Raw genomic sequence first — 20,020 nt, forward strand, 5'->3', positions numbered from 1 at the left:
TAATATTCAGCAGGCAATGACTTTTCCTAGGATACTTCACAAGACATACTTGGGAGAAGATTTATCCTTTTGTAATCGTGGTGACCATAAGAGTGTAGAACCGTGGTTCTCAAAAGTGTTTCATTGGCCCCCCCTTCTTTGTGTGTGTCGTCATTTACGCCCCCGCCCTCACAAGCACATATATGGCCACCCAGCTCTAAAGGCAGAGTCGCTGCTGGCGATGCGCCCGGCTCTGAAGGCCTCCAGCAGCAGCACAGAAGTAAGGGTGACCGAGTGAAAAGTGATATTCCTCAATATCACTGTTCACAGCAGACTTATCACCCCATTGCCACCCTGACTTCTGCCCTGCTGCTCCACCTGGCTTTTGAGAGCCTGAGCATTCATCCCCACCTCCCAGATAGGCCAGTTCCTTCTTCAAGAGTCCCAGCCAGAGGTCATGTCTCCCTTGACATATTCCTGTGCCTCCATTGGGAGGACGTGCCCCACAGTTTCAGAATTACTAGTGTAGACAGTCACCGTTGTGATTGGAACCCAAGATGGTAACACCTGCTCCTTTCTGTCTGCGGGATCCCCAGAGAAAATATCCGAGCAGGAGAGAGGAACAGATCTCACTGATATTAACCTTGCAAAACAGATTTCAGTGATTTCAGCTATAAACATTCCCTCCATCCTTCAGCCCCTAACCTCAGTGATTTCAAGGAGAGGGAGCTGGAATGGGGCAGGTGACATGGGTGATGGGTATAATCTCTGAATTAGCAAAATACAGGAACCCTTTGCATAAATTGTTAACCTCTAAAAAGATATAGCTAAACATAGACCATGACAGTTACCCCTCTTCCAAGTCTTTATCATGTTTACATTTCAAACTCTAGCTTAATGAAGGCGGAAACACTTTTCAAATCTCTGTCTAAAAGTTGAATCTGAGTCAATTACATACAAGTTGCTTAACCCTTTCTTGCCATGCATCACAGAAGTTTACATCTTGTGTGGATTCTTCCATGTTTAATGAGGTCTGACATCCGTATGAAACTCTTCCCACAATCCAAGCACTTGTGGGGTCTCTCTCCTGTATGGATTTTCTGATGATAACCCAGGGCTGATCTCCAAGTGAAACTTTTCCCACAGTCCAAGCACTTGTGGGGTCTTTCTCCTGTGTGGATTGCCTGATGTTGAACAAGGTGTGATCTCTGTATGAAACTTTTCCCACAGTCCAAGCATTTATGGGGTCTCTTTCCTGTGTGGATTGCCTGATGATTAACAAGGTCTGACCTCCATGTGAAACTTTTCCCACAGTCCAAACACTTGTGGGGTCTCTCTCCTGTGTGGATTGCCTGATGACTAACAAGGTCTGACTTCCGCTTGAAACTTTTCCCACAGTCCAAGCACTTATGGGATCTTTCTCCTTTGTGAATTGTTTTATGTTTAACAAGGTTTGATCTCTGTATGAAACTTTTCCCACAGTCCAAGCACTTGTGGGGTCTCTCTCCTGTGTGGATTGCCTGATGATTAAGAAGGTGTGACCTCTCTATGAAACTTTTTCCACAGTGCAAGCACTTGTGGGGTCTTGCTCCTGTATGGATTCCCTGATGTTTAACAAGGTGTGACCTCTGAATGAAACTTTTCCCACAATCCAAGCATTTATGGGGTCTCTCTCCTGTGTGGATTGCCTGATGAATAACAAGGTCTGACCTCCATGTGAAACTTTTCCCACAGTCTAAGCACTTATGGGGTCTCTCTCCTGTGTGGATTGCCTGATGATTAACAAGGTCTGACTTCCGCTTGAAACTTTTCCCACAGTCCAAGCACTTATGGGGTCTCTCTCCTGTGTGGATTCTCTGATGATTAAAAAGGCCTGCTCTCCATGTGAAACTTTTCCCACACTCCAAGCACTTATGGGGTCTCTTTCCTGTGTGGATTGCCTGATGATTAACAAGGTCTGACTTCCGCTTGAAACTTTTCCCACAGTCCAAACACTTGTGGGGTCTCTCTCCTGTGTGGATTGCCTGATGTTTAACAAGGGTTGACCGCTGTATGAAATTTTTCCCACAGTCCAAACACTTGTGGGGTCTCTCTCCTGTGTGAATTGCCTGATGTTGAACAAGGTTTGACCTTCGTATGAAACATTTCCCACAGTCAAAGCACTTGTGGGGTCTCTCTCCTCTATGGATTGCCTGATGATTAGCAAGATATGACTTGCATATGAAACTTTTCCCACAATCAAAGCACTTATGGGGTCTCTCTCCTGTGTGGACTGCCTGATGATTAACAAGCGCCGACCTCCACCTGAAACTTTTTCCACAGTCCAAACATTTATGGGGTCTCTCTCCTGTGTGGCTTTTCTCATGTGAATTTAGTGCTGACTTTGAACTGAAACATTTCCCGCATTCAACGCATTGAATGGGCTGGTCTACAGTGTGGCTTCTACCATGATTATTAAGATCTTTGCACTTATTGACGCTTTCCCCACTGTCCAAGCATTGAAATGGTTTCTCTCCCGTATGGACTGTCTGATGTGTAACAAGTTGTGATCTCACAATGAATCCTTTCCCACACTCAAGGCAGTGCCAGGGTGTCTCTTCCTTGGGATTTGTCTGCTGCTCTCTGGGATTCTCGTCTCCTCCCCCACCATTAATAGATTCATCCACTTTCTTCCTGGGTTGGTTTATCAGAAGCCTCTTTGTCCTGTGCCAATTTCCCCAGGCTTCTCCCTGATTCCAGCAAGGGGAAAAATTCCCTTCAGCTCTTCCCAAAAAGGTCCCCAGTGGTTCCACTTCCCCAGGAACTGCCTCATGATGATTCCCCTCCTTCTTCTCACTCCCTCGCTCAGCACCTGCTGGGAGAGACACAATCCAGAGAGGAGTCATTGTGCTGGGGAGAAAGAGGAATAGCACTGAGGGAAAAGCCAACACAAAGACTGAGCAATTGGATTCTGCCTCCACATCCCACCCAAACGCTTACAAGGAAGGAGAGACGGGAAGGGTGGAATGGCGTGAGCAATATCTGCTGATCACAGCCCTGCTCTCGGTGAGATGAAGAAGAACTGAGGGCGTTACTCACATCATATTTTGGGATTCTCAACTTTTTCCTTCATTCCCTAGATGGAATTTCTCTGTCAGGCCTCACCTGTGCTGGTGCATCTCAGAAGCCTTCTGTCCTTGAAATCCTGGAGATCGGACACCCACAGCTCTTCCCCTCGTTCCAGCCGGGCGATAAGCTCAGGTTTGGGAATGGGAAATCCTGTGCAGAAGGTGAAATGAGTCCGGATCAGGGTGCATGGACCATTGGTGGAGGGTCTGTCACTAAGGACGTTCCGTGAGTGGAACCTGTCCCTGTGCTCTGCTGGAGGAAGGTGGAATCCAAGAGGATGGGAACAGGGTCACTGAGTCCCCTTGCGCAGAGGACGTTGTCTGGGGAGGTGAGTTGAATTATTTCTACACCCTCACTAGGCGTTCCCAGGATCTGTGCGCTCTGGGGGCCTTGCTGACTCACACACAGGTCTGCACTTAAGACCCTGCCTCTTTCTAAACCTGCAGAGCCCACAGCCCCCCCCCCATGCCTGGAGCTATTCCCAAGGAGGGAGATGAACAGAGATTGTATGTGCAGCCAAGAAACAACACAGACAAGACAATGCGGATTTATGCCCCTTTGAACGCTGGAGGGGTGGGGATGGTTTAGCTTGTCTATTGGGTTTTGACTCACATGTCCCAGTGGAGAGGGCACCGAAATGCATATATTTCTCACATGGCAGCTGTGCATTATGGAGCCCATTTGACTGTTCTAACTGACTAGCGAAGAACCTGACCACATTAAGACATGCAGACCCCACAGCTTCTAATAACTGAGGGGACAGGAATCCCTTACCCAGCGAGGACACCATCTCGTAGTTCTCCTGCATGATGTCCTTGTAGAGGGCTCTCTGAGTGGGGTCCAGCAGAGCCCCCTGCCCCTGGGTGAAATAAATAGCCACCTCCTCGAAGGTCACCGGCATCTGAAACACCAAGAGTCCCCCACTCAGCACCTGCTGCCCCAGCCACAATCCCACTACTCATGGGAAAGGAAAAATAAACGTGAATATGTGGGAGGGCCAGAGTAGCAGAATCCCACCCACACCCTGCTCAGAGCAGCCAGGAGTCTTCAGGGGGCAGAGAAGGTGAGAGCTCCCTGTCCGCCCCAGCACACGGAGCACGCCAGGATCTTCTCATTTCCCACACGCCTGCCAGCCACAGACTGGGACAGGAAGCAGAGCTCTGAGCTGAGGACAGGGACAGGAATCCCGACAGCTTCCCTTTGTATTTCACAGCAGCCCTGGGCAAGTGGGGTCAGGCTCCAGCACTGGGAGCCTGGAAAATGTTCCCAGCCCTGCCGAGGTGGTTATATCCTGCCTGAGAAATGGGGGAATGTCCCTTTCTTCTTTCCCTGCCACAATGGGCCTATTTAGTAAATCAGTAGGTTTATCAAACCCTGTCTCCTCCTTCCCCTGCCCAGCAGCTCCCTGAGACTCCCCTACCTGAGCTGGCTCCAACACAGCCATTTCCCTTCTCTGTCCCCTGGAAGACTGGCCGATCTTTAGTGAAACGTGGACGTGATTCCTCAGCCTGTCAGGGCGAGAGGGAGGTTACAGAAGGGTCCTCTGTCCATATCACAGCCCGATTCCCCCCGGACTCTTCAGACCCTCCCAGTAACAGCATCTCTGAGCCAAATGCTAAAAAAAAGGAAAGAACCAAAAGGGCCACTTTGGGAGATTTCCACCCATTACAGTGTAAACCCCTCTCCCTTACCAATAGCCGGAGCCCTCTGGTGGCATCACCTGAAGATTGAGCTGCCCTGGACTCCCCCGGCAGCCCCCAGGGACAGGCAGGAAGAGGCTGATCCCATTGGCCCATCTGCGCACCCCCCTGCCTGAGCCAGCAGTGACTCCGGTCTGACTCTGGTGTGGCTGAGATCTGAACCCTACAGGGAAATCAGACCAGGGCCCTGGGCAGCCCCCACCACCACAGGGGTGTCTGACAATAATACACTGAGAGCCGGGTGTGTGTGTCGTGGGGGAGGGGGCGGGACGCTGGGTTTTTTCCTTGTAGCTTCTGCACCCTGAGGGGTTAGTCCCCTGATCACTCCCAAAGCTGGTTTGACCAGTTCCAGAAGAGCTTCTCTCCGCCCCTCCCACCTCGTGTCCCATGGGGCGGAGAAGCTGCCTGGGCATCTCCCCCCGCCCGCCTCCCCACATCCCCCCTTTCCCTCGCTGTGCCCCCCACTCACGTCTTCCCCCATTCCCGACCACGCTCCCCTCAGCCCCACAGTCCCCGATCCTCCTCCATTGCCCCATCTTCCCTTCCGTGCACCCCTGCCCCCATCCCAGCCTGCCCCCGGCATCCCCTGCACCCGCCTCCGGCCCCTCTTTATCCTCCTCCCCCTGCAGCCCAGATGTGACCGGGGGGGGCCGCTGCAAGGGGGGGATGGGAGGGTCTCTCTTACCTTCCCTCCGAGCGGGGCCCCCCGGGGCAGGGGCCGGGCCGGGAAGGGGCCCTGGCCGGGCTGGGGGCTCTGCCCTGGGAGAGGCTCCCGGGGAGCAGCGGGCAGGGCCCGGCTGGAGGTTCCCCTCTCCCGGCTGCAGCCCGGGCTCCGGGCTCCCAGCACCAGCCGCCGGGGCGCGGGGATCTCGCCGGGAGCCAGAGTCCCCGCAGCGGCTGCGAGTCACTTCCTGCGGCCGGGGAATGAGGGACTTCAGCGATCGCTCCCACCCAGCTCCTCCTGGGTCCTAGCGATAAACCCAGTACCCGCGATTTGCCTCTCTCTGTCTGGCATCTGTTGGACTCACAGGCTCTAAGGTCAGACGGGGACCATCATGAGCATCTAGCCCAGGGATTCTCACGGCCAAATTTGGTGGCCTCACAGTGTGGCCAACAACTCTCCCTGGTGGCCGCTCTGACACTTCCTCCTATAATCCTAATTAACTTTAGGAGAAACCAATAAATAGGTACAGAAGTAAGGAAGGCTGGGGAACACTCCTGGTATTGTGGGGAACTTTATTGGCTTATACACCTCCCCAATGGAATCAAATAGCAGAAGGATCTGAGTCCTGGCTCCCACTCCCTTTACTCGAGGCCTGCCTGACCTGGAGGACTTCCCTTCCACGCTAGTCCCTGAAACCCCAACAAGGCTGGGCCCAGGATTCCTGAGGGACCTTCACCCCCAATCTTGTTGCGATCACTCAGAACAGAGGCTAGGGTGTCGGATCCCCAGTCTGGGGTGCTCTCTTCACTCCAGACACTTCCCTGATTGTACAGAGTTCAGAACAAATACAATTTATTAAATAGTGGGTAATAAAAATTAAGGAAAAAATGGGAAAGGAAAACATGATGTCATCCCACACTGCCCAGGGTCCCCCCTTCGTACCCCTCAGCTGCTCCCTGCACCCAGCTCCAGACTGCTCCAGCTTCCCTCTGCCTCAGCACCGCTGCTGCTCTCTCTCCAGAAGCAGTGAGAGGCAAAAAGGCATCCTTTAAAAAGTGGAAGATAAATCCTAATGAGGAAAATAGAAGAGAGCATAAACTCTGGCAAATGAAGTGTAAAAATATAATGAGAAAGACCAAAAAAAAAAAATTGAAGAACAGCTATCCAAAGACTCCAAAAGTAATAAACACATCAGAAGCAGAAAGCCTGCTAAACAACCAGTGGGGCCACTGGACGATCGAGATGCTAAAGGATGCTCAAGGACGATACGGCCATTGCAGAGAAACTAAATGAATTCTTTGCATCAATCTTCATGGCTGAGGATGTGAGGGAGATTCCCAAACCATTCTTTTTGGGTGACAGATCTGAGGAACTATCCCAAATTGAGGTGTCATTAGAGGAGGTTTTGGAACAAATTGATCAACTAAACAGTAATAAGTCACCAGGACCTGATGGTATTCACTCAAGAGTTCTGAAGGAACTCAAATGTGAAGTTGCAGGACTACTAACTGTCATCTGTAACCTATCATTTAAATCAGCTTCTGTACCAAATGACTGGAGGATAGCTAATGAGATGCCAATTTTTAAAAAGGGCTGCCAATTTTTAAAAAGGGCTCCAGAGGTAACCCTGGCAGCTACAGGTCAGTAAGCCTCACTTCAGTACTGGGCAAACTGGTTGAAACTATCGTAAAGAACAAAATTTTCAGACACATAGATTAACATAATTTGTTGGGAAATAGTCAACATGGTTTTTGTATAGGAAATCATGCCTCACCAAACTACTAGAATTCTTTGTGGGGTCAACAAGCATGCGGACAAAGGAGATCCAGTGGATATAGCGTATTTAGATTTTCAGAAAGCCTTTGACAAGGTCCCTCACTAAAGGCTCTTAAGCAAAATAAGGAGTCATGGGATAAGAGGGAATGTTCTCTCATGAATTGGTAACTGGTTAAAAGATAGGAAACAAAGGGTAGGTATAAATTGTCAGTTTTCAGAATGGAGAGAGGTAAATAGTGGTGTTCCCCAGGGATCTGTTCTGGGACCAGTCCTATTTAACATATTCATAAACAATCTGGAAAAACGGGTAAACAGTGAGGTGGCAAAATTTGCCTATGATACAAAACTACTCAAGATAGTTCAGTCCCAGGCAGACTGCGAAGAGCTACAAAAGGATCTCACAAAACTGGGTGACTGGGCAACAAAATGGCAGATGAAATTTAATGTTGATAAATGCAAAGTAATGAACATTGGAAAATATAATCCTAACTGTACATATACAATGTTGGGGTCTAAATTAGCTGTTACCACTCAAGAAAGAGATCTGGGAGTCATTGTGGAGAGTTCTCTGAAATCATCCACTCAGTGTGCTGCGGCAGTCAAAAAAGCCAACAGAATGTTGGGAATCATCAAGAAAGGGATAGATAAAATATCATATTGCCACTTTATAAACCCATGGTACGTCCACACCTTGAATACTGAGTGCAGATGTGGTTGTCTCATCTCAAAAAAGATAGATTGGAATTGGAAAAGGTTCAGAAAAGGGCTACAAAAATGATTAGGGGTATGGAACGGTTTCGTATGAGGGGAGATTAATAAGACTGGGACTTTTCAGCTTGGAAAAGAGGTGACTAAGGAGAGATATGATGGAGGTCTATAAAATCATGAGTGGTGTAGAGAAAGTAAATAAGGAAGTGTTATTTACTCCTTCTCATAATACAAGAACATGGGGCCACCAAATGAAATTAATAGGTAGCAGGTTTAAAACAAACACAAGAAAGTATTTTTGCACGCAACACACTGTCAACCTCTGGAACTCCTTACCAGAGGGTATTGTGTAGGTCAATACTATAATGGGATTCAAAAGAGAGCTAGATAGATTCATGGAGAATAGGTCCATCAATGGCTATTAGCCAGGATGGGCAGGAATGGTGTCCCTAGCCTGTGTTTGCCAGAAACTGGGATTGGGTGACAGGGCATGGATCATTTGATGATAACCTGTCTGTTCATTCCCTTTGGGACACCTGTCATTGGCCACTGTCAGAGAACAGGATACTGGGCTTGTTGGACCTTTGGTCTGACCCAGTATGGCCGTTCTTACATTCTTATGAATTATAAATTTCTTTGTTTACCCCCTTCTTCCCGTTGGTAATGGATAGCCAGATAAGAGTTTTCTAACACCAACGGTAGGTCCTTTGTCGTCTCTGAGGAGTTTGAGTGGGACAATCCCCAGAGCTATGACATATTCCAGGAACAAAAAGCATTGCCATATGTCTGGGTTTTTCTGGACAGATCCTCTCCTTTGAGCCTGCTGGGCGGGGTTTTCCCATAACAGCAAATGTCCAGGGGGATGGGGGGAGGGGGGTGGCCTTGCAGAGCAGACAGACTGCAGCTCAGAAACAGCCCTGATTGGTCACTTCCCAATTGGTCCATGCCCCTGCATCTACAGCTGATTGATTGCTGCAGGATCCCGCCCAGCCAGGCCCAGGCTCCCAACCCAGGGGAGGGATCTGCAGGTCGGCATTGACTGAAAGCTGTTGCCAGCCCCCTTTCACTAAGACAGCAGCCAACAGTGCCTTCACCTCATGAGTACCCCCACCTTACCCCCTCCAGCACCCCTAACTCAACACCCCCCTTCCACCAGCTCCCACCCCCAATCAGTGTCCTCTTTTGGGACACCTGGAAGATGGTCACCCTAGAAACAAACATACATTAAAATCTCACCATTCTACATGCACTGGTGTTACATGCATTTCAATGGCACAATATTCAGCAGATCTTGAGTTTTCCAATGATCCCTCACCAGGCACACTTTGTACACAACATATCCAAACCCTACGCAGTGGTGAACATGGGGAGCAGGGGTTAGTCACAAGAGGGATGCAGTGATGGGTAAGTGGGGCAAAGAAACTCTCTGTCATGCTAACACAGGACACGGCGGGACATGGGGAGAGTGTGACCAGCTGGGCTGTCAGGTTCCTCATCTCCATCTGGCCTCAGTGATGGGGATCGGCCTGGCTTCAAACCTCCCAGGTCTCCTAACATCCCCGGCTCCCTTCTTGCCTGCGCCCAACCTCAGCATCTTAGCAATAGGGAGATGCTGCTCGCTCCTCCCATCATTTCTCTTGGGCCTTTAGATTTCAGGTCCAGCTTCACATGACACAGGTCAAGGTCTAGTCGCTCTCTGGCACTGGTGCAGCAAGTGCACAATTCTCAGCCTCAGCCTTTTGGCTCTGAGGAGCAAACCCAGCAATTGCCCAGCTCTGTTCCCCTTCACCTTCTCCCTGTCCCAAGGGTATCTCACATCACTGCACGGATCAGGCAGTAACTTCATTTCCATTTCAGTCTCTGCCTCTCGGAGTGTGGATCTAGTTTGCACCATCAGTGTTCCTGCTGAGAGATACTGATCACTGTCGTTGTACAAACCACACAAAAGAATCTCATGACAAAGAATTAGATAAAGCTTGAAATAAAATAAAATCTAAAAAGGGACTATTCTGTCAAATGATCATTTGTCTCGTGAAGTCCTCAATAAATCTGAGCTACATCCTGTCAAACTAAATTAGTATCAAAGTATGTGACCTAACAGCCTTCACGAAAAGAGAAAAACCCACAGTCCAGGGTGGGCTATAAAAACCTTTCACATTCATAAAGAGAAATCTCAGAGAATCCTTCAAGATTCAAAAATCAGGAAAATAAACACCCATTTTCTTCTGAAGTGGCCAAACCGGTTTCATTTCTCACTTCATTATTCGGTTGTATTAGTTGCAAAAGTTTTAGCATCATTATAATAAAAGAAGAAGAAAGAGAAACTTTCCCATCTACAAATGATCTGTACTAAGCCTAGATAAAGCCGGGAAGCAATTTTACCAATAGGTGGAAACAGGGCTCTGAGATCTGAAAGGTCTAACTGTGCTTTGAGGTTCATTGGGATTTCCCCACCCACTCTGAGGTCTATGACACTTTCTTCTCCAGCCCTCCGGAGTCTGACTTAGGATCCTAGACATCAAAACTGTGATTCTTTAGCATGGAGAACCAGGGACCCAGTGATAAGTTACATCTTGGGAGGCGGGGGGTAGAACAGGGATGGGATAAATCTCTCCATCGCTTGGGCAGATGTTACAGTGTCAGGAGTTGAGGATGATGGTGAGGGGGGAACGAGGGAATCCCTCAGACTCACCACATTGACCTGAAATAGCACAGAAGCCCAAACACCACATTCTACTGTCCCTGCTCCCCATTTATTTAGCATCTAGTTAATGCTGGCCCATAAAGGGAAAAATGTACAAACAGTAAATGCTTTTCAGCATGGCCTGGAAAAATGTGAAACTATCTGAGAATGAGACAATCCGGCCCCAAAGGGGGAAGTCAGGGACTAGCAATCACTGTGCTAATGAGAGAGGGTCAGAACACATAAGTAAGGCTACAATTTTGCTATGGAGCTCGCAGAAGTCATGGAATCTGTGACTTCCAGAGACCTTGGTGGCTTCAGACCATGGCAGGAAGGAGGTGCAGGGTCCCCCTGCCAACTGTTGCAGCCAAGAGCTGCCCACCAGAGCTCGGGGCTGTTGCAGGCCATAGGGGTCCTGCAGTTCCTAGCTGTCACGAGTGGTGTTGGGGGCCTCTGAGGCTCTCAGCCATGGGGCCTCTGCAGCCCTCTACCAGACCCTCACAGCTGCCCAGATACCATGGGACTCCAGAGCCACAGCAGCCATGGGTGCTGGAGCCTCCTCCCTCCCCATTTTGTCATGGATATCATTAGTATATGTCACAGACAGATCACAGGCTTCTGCAAATTTAGCTTTATTGCCTGTGACCCGTCCCTGATTTTACTAAAAACATCCAGGATAATCTCTTAGCCTTACACATAAGATGCTCACAGTGCATTTATACTCAGACACCCAGTGCAGGGTCACAGAGATGCGCCGGCTAAACCCGACCACGATTCCTACCATAGACAGGTGCTCGGAGACTGATGCTACGGAGGCAGAGGTGGGATCTCCAGGCCTCCCAAAATAGGCCCTGTGGGAATCAGCCCCTCTCAGTGGAGCTGTCTGAATGCAGAGGGGGCAGGGGGAAGGGGGCCAAGGGGGTGAGTGAGGAGAGACAGCACCTCTCAACCCCTGTGCTCTCCCTCACCTCTTATCCCATGATCCCCAAACACTTGATACCCCAGCACCCAGCTTCCCAGCTCCACCAGCCCCAGCCATTCAATCCCCAGTGTCCTCCCCAGAACCCAAAGCCCTGGTCAGTGAACGTTTGATCCCCCAGAGCCCAGCACCCTGGGGGATTCAGGGAGGGGAGGAGGTACCAGCCCCCAGGGACACTCCCCCTGCAAGGAACAGCTCCAGGTAAGTGGGGGAGGTCAGCCTAGGGGCTGGTGGAAGATGGGGGGTGGGGACAGCTGTCTAGAGTGAAGGTGGGGCCTGGCCCAAGTGTCCTTCTCCTCATCGCCATGGCAGAGGGATCCCAGCTGGGAGGGGAAAGGAGAGGGGGGGGAACTTCAGCCAGGCAGAGGGAGCAGCTGGAGGAGTTTCTCTCTCTCCCTTCCTCCACCTGTGGCCCATTTGCTCAGTAGCTAGGGCTGCAGTAGGGAGGAAGGGCTGATTGAGGCTTCTCCTCCTCTGCCTGGGGTTTGCTTAGACTAGGGAGAGCCAGAGGGTCACTGACCAGCTGCTGCTCGGCTGCTGCTGAGTCTTCACCCCAGCGATGGGCTTCTGGATCCCTGAGAGCCAAATGCCCCTGATGTGGGCAGGAATGAGGAAACGGGTTCGTGAACATGGCCAGCCCTAGTCAGGGCCCTGAGAGAATTTCCCGGCTGTGAGACGGGGTCTCTGATGTCCCACATGGTGTTAGCTCCACTTGGAGCATTTTCCACACTGAGAACATCTCAGAGGTTTCTTCCCTGTGCGGATTTGCGGATGCACATGGACATGGACATGCATGTCTGGTGGGCGTTGCTGGCCCAGACATGGTTGAGCAATACCCCTCCTGTGGCCTTATGCAGGTGAGTCATTGAATTGTAACTCCTTTGCTGGACAATGGCTGGTCATATCTATTTAGCATCCACTGGGGTATTGGTTACCTCTCATGTCATTATCTCTGGAGAGCTAGCATCTGGGCGCTTCCCAAATTTACAGCATGTATTGCTGACAAGCATACAACACAATTCTCATAACTTCACCTGCATTCATGGTATATATATTTAGATAGAACAGTGACTTTCAGCAGATCATAGCCTTTCCCCTGATATCTCACATGGCCTGCTTTACATGCAATATCACAATGATGAATAAATGAGGAATACAGGGGTTACAGGATGCTCCCCCAAGGTATAGAATGTCACAACCACATTTTTCTGTCCCAGTTCCCACCTTTTTTAGCATCTGTTTAATTCTGGCCCATATAGGAGAAAATGTACAAACACTCAATGCTTTTCAGCAGGGCCTGGAGTAATGTGAGAATATCTGGGAATTAGACAACTGGCCCCAAAGGGGGAACTCAAGGACTAATGCTCACTCTTGTAATGGGGGGTGATCAGAATAGTTAAGGTGCTGCAGGTTGGTTTGTCATGCTGTCTGGCGCAGCTCACAACTGTGAGTGCTGATCTCCGGGCAGACTGGCAGAAAACCAGGCAGACAACCCAAGCTGGTTTGTTCTGTAATTAGATTTCACCAAGCCAGTGATAAATGTGAACTCCTGGATCATTATCCCAGTCTTACCCTAGACTCACAGACAGTCCCCTTAGACTCTCCAGTCTGTCTTGCCAGCCAGCCAAACTGGACTTTGTGATGAAAGGTCACTTACACCAAAAATCACATCCCAACATGTCACTCCCAGTCCCAAGAGACCAGTCACTTACCCCAGAGCAATTGGTACCCTAGATCTTACACGAAAGACAATGCAGGTAGCCAATTCTGTAGTAAATTAACTGAAGGTTCGTTAGCCAAGAAAAGGAAATGAGAGTTATGGAGAGGTTAGAGCAGGTTAAATATAGACACAGGTGAATCACAGTGTGTAATTCCAAAGGGTGGCAGTGATGTAATAAACTGCCAGTTTCCCAAAAGTCTTTTCAGGGTATCCAGATTGTCCCTAGGGATCTCTACTTTGTATCAGGTAAATATCCCTGTAAGAGTGCAGACAGATCGGAGATGAACAAGCTTTCTCTGAATCCATACTTACGGCTTCCTCTCACAGAAAACAGGCTGACAGGGTCACTACCCACGTGAGCTTTTCCTTTGATAATGGAGAGTAAGGAATGCATTTTGAGTCTTTGATCTCCAATCCTCACGCACAATGCCCACTTGCTTTGAAATAGCACATTTCTGTTAAAGTTCTTCATTTGCATTCCACAAGGCTTCTTCCTCGTTTGATGGGTTATTTAGTTACAGGGTATACAGATTGGAAATGTTCACTACTACATCATAACAGGATATAGATAAGTGAAAACAATGCTAGTAACATTCCATTAATTGTCATGAAGTTTAAACATCAAATACACTCGGGTACATTTAACAATAACTTTGATCTACCCTAATACCGAAATGATACAGCTACTATAAGGTGGGCGAACAACTGGTTGGATAACCATTCCCAGAGAGTAAAAAGAAAAGGAGTACTTGTGGCACCTTAGAGACTAACCAATTTATTTGAGCATAAGCTTTCGTGAGCTACAGCTCACTTCATCGGATGCATACTGTGGAAAGTACAGAAAATCTTTTTATACACACAAACCATGAAAAAATGGGTGTTTACCACTACAAAACACCCATTTTTTCATGGTTTGTGTGTATAAAAAGATCTTCTGTACTTTCCACAGTACGCATCCGATGAAGTGAGCTGTAGCTCACGAAAGCTTATGCTCAAATAAATTGGTTAGTCTCTAAGGTGCCACAAGTACTCCTTTTCTTTTTGCGAATACAGACTAACACGGCTGTTACTCTGAAACCTCCCAGAGAGTAGTTATCAATGGTCATGCTGGAAGGGCATAACGAGTGGTGTTCCGCGGGGATCAGTTCTGTGTCCAGTTCTTTTCAATGTCTTCATCAACAATTTAGATCATGGCGTAGAGAGTACACTTATAAGGTTTGCGGATGATATGAAGCTGGGTGGGGTTACAAGACCTTTGGAGGATAGGATGAAAATTCAAAATGATCTGGACAAACTGGAGAAATGGTCTGAGGTAATTAGGATGAAATTCAATAAGGACAAATGCAAAGTACTTCATTTAGGAAGGAACAATCAGACGCACACATACAAAATGGGAAATGACTGCCTAGGAAGGAGTAGTGCGGAAAGGGATCTAGGGGTCATAGTGGACCACAAGTTAAATATGCGTCAACAGTGTAACGCTGTTGCAAAAAAAGCAAACATCGTTCTGGGATGTATTAGTAGGAGTCTTGTAAGCAGGACATGAGAAGTAATTCTTCCACTCTACACTACGCTGATTAGGCCTCAGCTGGAGTATTGTGTCCAGTTCTGGTGCCACATTTCAGGAAGGATTTGGAGAAAGTCCAGAGAAGAGCAACAAAAATGATTAAAAGTCCAGAAAACACAACCTCCAAGGGAAGATTGAAAGAACTGGGTTTGTTTAGTCTGGAAAAGAGAAGACTGAGAGGGGACAAGATAACCGTTTTCAAGTACCTAAAAGGTTGCTGTAAGGAGGAGGGAGAAAAATTATTCTCCTTAACCTCTGATGATAGGACAAGAAGCAATGGACTTAAATTTCAGCAAGAGAGGTTTAGGTTGGACATTAGGAAAAAATTCCTATCAGGGTGGTTAGGCACTGGAATAAATTGCCTAAGGAGACTGTGGAATCTCCATCATTGGAGATTTTTAAGAGCAGGTTAGACAAGCACCTGTCAGGGATATTCTGGATGGTGCTGGTCCTGCTATGAGTGCAGGGGACTGGATGTGATGACCTCTCGAGGTCCCTTCCAGTCCTATGATTCTATGAATTGGCCTAGGGTTCTGGCATGAGCTGGCACCTGGTCTGTCAGCGTCACACAGTTTACACCAGAAAAAACTGGTGGACTGTTAAAGAGAAGGGCTAGCTAATCTCAACCACATACCAGAGAACCTTCAAAGGCTGATGCTGCATAGGCAGACATGGGATCTCCAGGCCTCCCACAAAAGGCCCTGTGGGAATCAGCCCCTCTCAGGGTGCTGGCTGACTGCAGAAGGGCCAGAGAGAAAGGGTGGAGGAGGCGAGTGAGGAGAGGCAGCACCGCTCTACCCCTGTACTCTCCCTCTCCTCTTATCCCATGATCCCCAAACATTCAATAGTCCCAGGTCCCCAGCCCTATCCATTAAATCCCTGGTGTCCTCCCCATAACCCATCACCCTGGTCCCTCAATATTTCAACCCCCAGAACCCAGCACCCAGGGACACTCCCCCTGCAGGGAACAGTTCCAGGTAAGTGGGGGAGCCCAGACTTGACTGGTGGAAGATGGGGGGGTGGAGTGAAGGTGGGGCCTGGCCCAAGTGTCCTTCTCCTCATCGCCATGGCAGGGGGATCCCGGCTGGGAGGGAAAGGGCGGCGGTGGGGGGGGGAGGAGAAACTTCAGCCAGGCAGAGAGACCTTCTGGAGGAGTTTCTCTCTCTCCCTTCTCCCAGGGCTGCAGCAGGGAGGAGGGGCTGATGGGGGCTCCTCCTCCTCTGCCTGGGGTTTGCTTAGACCAGGCAGAGCCAGAGGGTCACTGACTAGCTGATGCTCAGCTGCTGCTGGATCCTCACCCCAGTGATGGGCAGCTGGATCCTTGGGAGCCAAATGCCCCTGATATGTGTGGGAATGAGGAAATGGGTTTGTCATTATGGCCCGGTCAGGGTCCTGAGAGAATTTCCCTGCTGTGGGGAGGAGTCTCTGATGGAGATTTCAATTATCCCCATATTGACTAGGTACAATGTCACCTCAAGACGGGATGCAGAGATCAAGTTTCTTGACACCTTAAATGACTGTTTCTTGGAGCAGCTGGTCCTGGAACCCACCAGAGGAGAGGCAATTCTTGATTTAGTCCTAAGTGGAGCACAGGATCTGGTCCAAGAGGTGAATGTAGCTGGACCACTTGGTAATAGTAACCATTATATAATTAAATTTAATATCCCTGTGGCAGGAAAAATACAACAGCCACCCAACACTGTAGCATTTAATTTCAGAAAGGGTAACGACAAAAAAATGAGGAGATTAGTTAAACAGAAATTAACGGGTACAGTGCCAAAAGTGAAATCTCTGCAAGGTGCATGGAAACTTTTTAAAGACACCATAGTAGAAGCTCAACTTAAATGTATACCCCCCAAATTTAAAAACATAAAAAGAGAACCAAACAAGAGCCACTGTGGCTAAACAACAAAGTAAAAGAAGCAGTGAGAGGCAAAAAGGCATCCTTTAAAACGTGGAAGTTAAATCCTAGTGAGAAAAATAGAAAGCAACATAAACACTGGCAAATGAAGTGTAAAAATACATAAGGCAGACCAAAAAAAGAATTTGAGGAACAGTTACTCAAAAAGTAATAGCAAAACATTTTTTAAATACATCAGAAACAGAAAGTCTGCTAAACAACCAGTGGGGTCGCTGGACAATTGAGGTGCTAAAGGAGCACTCAAGGACGATACGGCCATTGCAGAGAAACTAAATGAATTCTTTGCATCAGTCTTCATGGCTGAGGATGTGAGGGAGATTCCCAAACCTGAGCCATTCTTTTTAGGTGACAGATCTGAGGAACTGTCCCAGATTGAGGTATCATTAGAGGAGATTTTGGAACAAATTGATAAATTAAACAGCAATAAGTCACCAGGACCAGATGGATTCACCCAAGAGTTCTGAAGGAACTCAAATGTGAAATTGCAGAACTACTAACTGTAGTCTGCAACCTATCATTTAAATTAGCTTCTGTACCAGATGACTGGAGGATAGCTAATGTGATACCAATTTTTAAAAAGGGCTCCAGAGGTGATCCCGGCAATTACAGGCCTGTAAACCTGACTTCGGTACTGGGCAAACTGGTTGAAACTATAATAAAGAACAATATTGTCAGACATATAGAAGAAGAGTCAACATCTAGGGAAATCATGCCTCACCAATCTACTAGAATTCTTTGAGGTGGTCAACAAGCATGTGGACAAAGGGGATCCAGTGGATATAGTGCACTTAGATTTTCAGAAAGCCTTGGACAACGTCCCTCACCAAAGGCTCTGAAGCAAACTAAGCTGCCACGGGATAAGAGGGAAGGTTCTCTTGTGGATTGGTAACTGGTTAAAAGATAGGAAACAGAGTAGGTATAAATGGTCAATTTTCTGAATAGAGAGAGGTAAATAGCGGTGTCCCCCAGGGGTCTGTTCTGGGACCAGTCCTAGTCAACATATTCATAAATGATCTGGAAAAAGGGATAATCAGTGATGGAGCAAAATTTGCAAATGATGCAAAATTACTAAAGATAGTTAAGACCCAGGCAGACTGCGAAGAGCTACAAAAGGATCTCTCAAAACTGGGTGACTGGGCAACAAAATGGCAGATGAAATTTAATGTTGATAAATGCAAAGTAATGCACATTGGAAAACATAATCCCTACTATACATATAAAATGAGGGGGTCTAAATTAGCTGTTACCACTCAAGAAAGAGATCTCAGTCATTGTGGATAGTTCTCTGAAAACATCTACTCAATGTGCAGCGGCAGTCAAAAAAGCAAACAGAATGCTGGGAATAATTAAGAAAAGGATAGATAACAGGACAGAAAATATCATGTTGCCTCTATATAAATCCATGTTACTCCCACATCTTGAATACTGCGGGCAGATGTGGTCGCCCCGTCTCAAAAAAAGATAGATTGGAATTGGACAAGGTTCAGAAAAGGGCAACAAAAATTATTAGGGGTATGGAACAGCTTCCGTATGAGGAGAGATTAATAAGACTGGGATTTTGCAGCTTGGAAAAGAGATGGGTAAGGGGAAATTTGATTGAGATCTAGAAAATCATGACTGGTGTGGAGAAAACAGATAAGGAAGTGTTGTTTACTACTTCTCATAACACAAGAACTAGGGGTCACCAAATGAAATTAATAGGCAGCAGGTTTAAAATAAATAAAAGGAAGTATTTCTTCACATGACGCACAGTCAACCTGTGGAACTCCTTGCCAGAGGATGTTTTGAATGCCAAAACTATAACAGGGTTCAAATAAGAACTAGATAAATTCATGGAGGATATTTCCATCAATGGCTATTAGCCAGGATGGGCAGGGATGGTGTCCGTAGCCTCTGTTTCTCAGAAGCTGGGAATGAGCGACAGGGGATGGATCACTTGACGATTACCTGTTCCGTTCATTCTCTCTGGGGCACCTGGCACTGGCCACTGTTGGCAGACAGGATCCTGGGCTAGATGGACCTTTGGTCTGACCCACTGTGGCCGTTCTTATGTTGTTATGACGTCCAACATGAAGTTAGCTCCACTTGCAGCATTTTCCAAACTGAGAACATCTAAGACGTTACTTCCCTGGCCAAATTTCCTGATGCTTGATACTACAGCAGCACCAAATGAAGCTTCCACCATATTCAAGGTCTCTCTGTTGTGTGGATCACTGATCTCTGAGCTGGGCCTACTGTGTGGATCACTGATGTGTGAGCTTGAATTGAATCTTTTGCTGCAGTCAGCCTGTTCCTAGGGTCTCTCTTTGTGGATTCTCTGATGTTTAATGAGGTGAGGTCACTGAATGAAACCTTCCCCACAGGTAAGGCATTTATGAAGTTGTGACCAGGGTCCCGGGAGGTGAGGGGCACACTGAGATTGCTCAATTAGGACGAATTGCAAAGAATGGGCTGACAATCCTCAAAACTGGTGGCTATTCCAATACTTAGATTCACCAAGCCACCAACAAAGCAGCTTCTGCAATACCTTACTGGCTACACAGAGGCCAAAGCACAGTTCTCTTGAAGCAAGCCAACCTTTGACTTCCTCCCATACAGCGCAGTTAAACATGACGGGGATTACTGAGAATCTTCTTCATCACGTAAAATTTTCTACCAATCCCAAAGGATCAGATACATTACCCAGCAAGTTAATGAATTATTTAGTTCTGACCGAAATAAACACTTACAGCCGGTTCTTATTAACTAAACTAAGATTTCTTACAACAAGAAAAGAGAGTGTATGGGTTAAAAGATCATGCAGAGATGAATAGAGTCTTTAGCTCTGTCAAGGTTCCTCCCCCACTCTGAACTCTAGGGTACAGATGTGGGGACCTGCATGAAAAACCTCCTAAGCTTATCTTTACCAGCTTAGGTCAAAACTTCCCCAAGGTACAAAATATTCCACCCGTTGTCCTTGGACTGGCCGCTACCACCACCAAACTAATACTGGTTACTGGGGAAGAGCTGTTTGGACGCGTCCTTCCCCCCAAAATACTTCCCAAAACCTTGCACCCCACTTCCTGGGGAAGGTTTGGTAAAAAGCCTCACCAATTTGCCTAGGTGACTACAGACCCAGACCCTTGGATCTTAAGAACAATGAACAATCCTCCCAACACTTGCACCCCCCCTTTCCTGAGAAATGTTGGATAAAAAGCCTCACCAATTTGCATAGG

At 47.8% G+C, this 20,020-nt stretch overlaps 1 protein-coding gene across 1 annotated transcript; it reads right to left on the bottom strand.

Annotated features, from left to right (window-relative positions):
- Positions 1–830: 830 nt before the first annotated feature.
- LOC140897865 (uncharacterized) lies at positions 831–5,268 on the bottom strand. Its single transcript, XM_078848373.1, has 4 exons — positions 5,257–5,268; positions 3,862–3,988; positions 3,124–3,237; positions 831–2,830 (listed from the first exon to the last, which is right to left on the bottom strand). Exons 1-4 carry the CDS (start codon positions 5,266–5,268, stop codon positions 966–968), a joined length of 2,118 nt encoding a protein of 705 aa, XP_078704499.1. The 3' UTR covers positions 831–965.
- Positions 5,269–20,020: the final 14,752 nt, after the last annotated feature.

The sequence above is a fragment of the Lepidochelys kempii genome, chromosome 14, assembly GCF_965140285.1.
Source record: "Lepidochelys kempii isolate rLepKem1 chromosome 14, rLepKem1.hap1, whole genome shotgun sequence".
Lineage (NCBI taxonomy): Eukaryota > Metazoa > Chordata > Testudines > Cheloniidae > Lepidochelys > Lepidochelys kempii.

Excerpts from the sequence above, each read along its gene's own strand:
- LOC140897865 (XM_078848373.1), bottom strand. Across the intron at positions 3,238-3,861 it reads CGAGATGGTGTCCTCGCTGG|GATTTCCCATTCCCAAACCT; the intron begins GTAAGGGATTCC and ends CCTTCTGCACAG. Across the intron at positions 2,831-3,123 it reads TCTGAGATGCACCAGCACAG|GTGCTGAGCGAGGGAGTGAG; the intron begins GTGAGGCCTGAC and ends CTCTCCCAGCAG.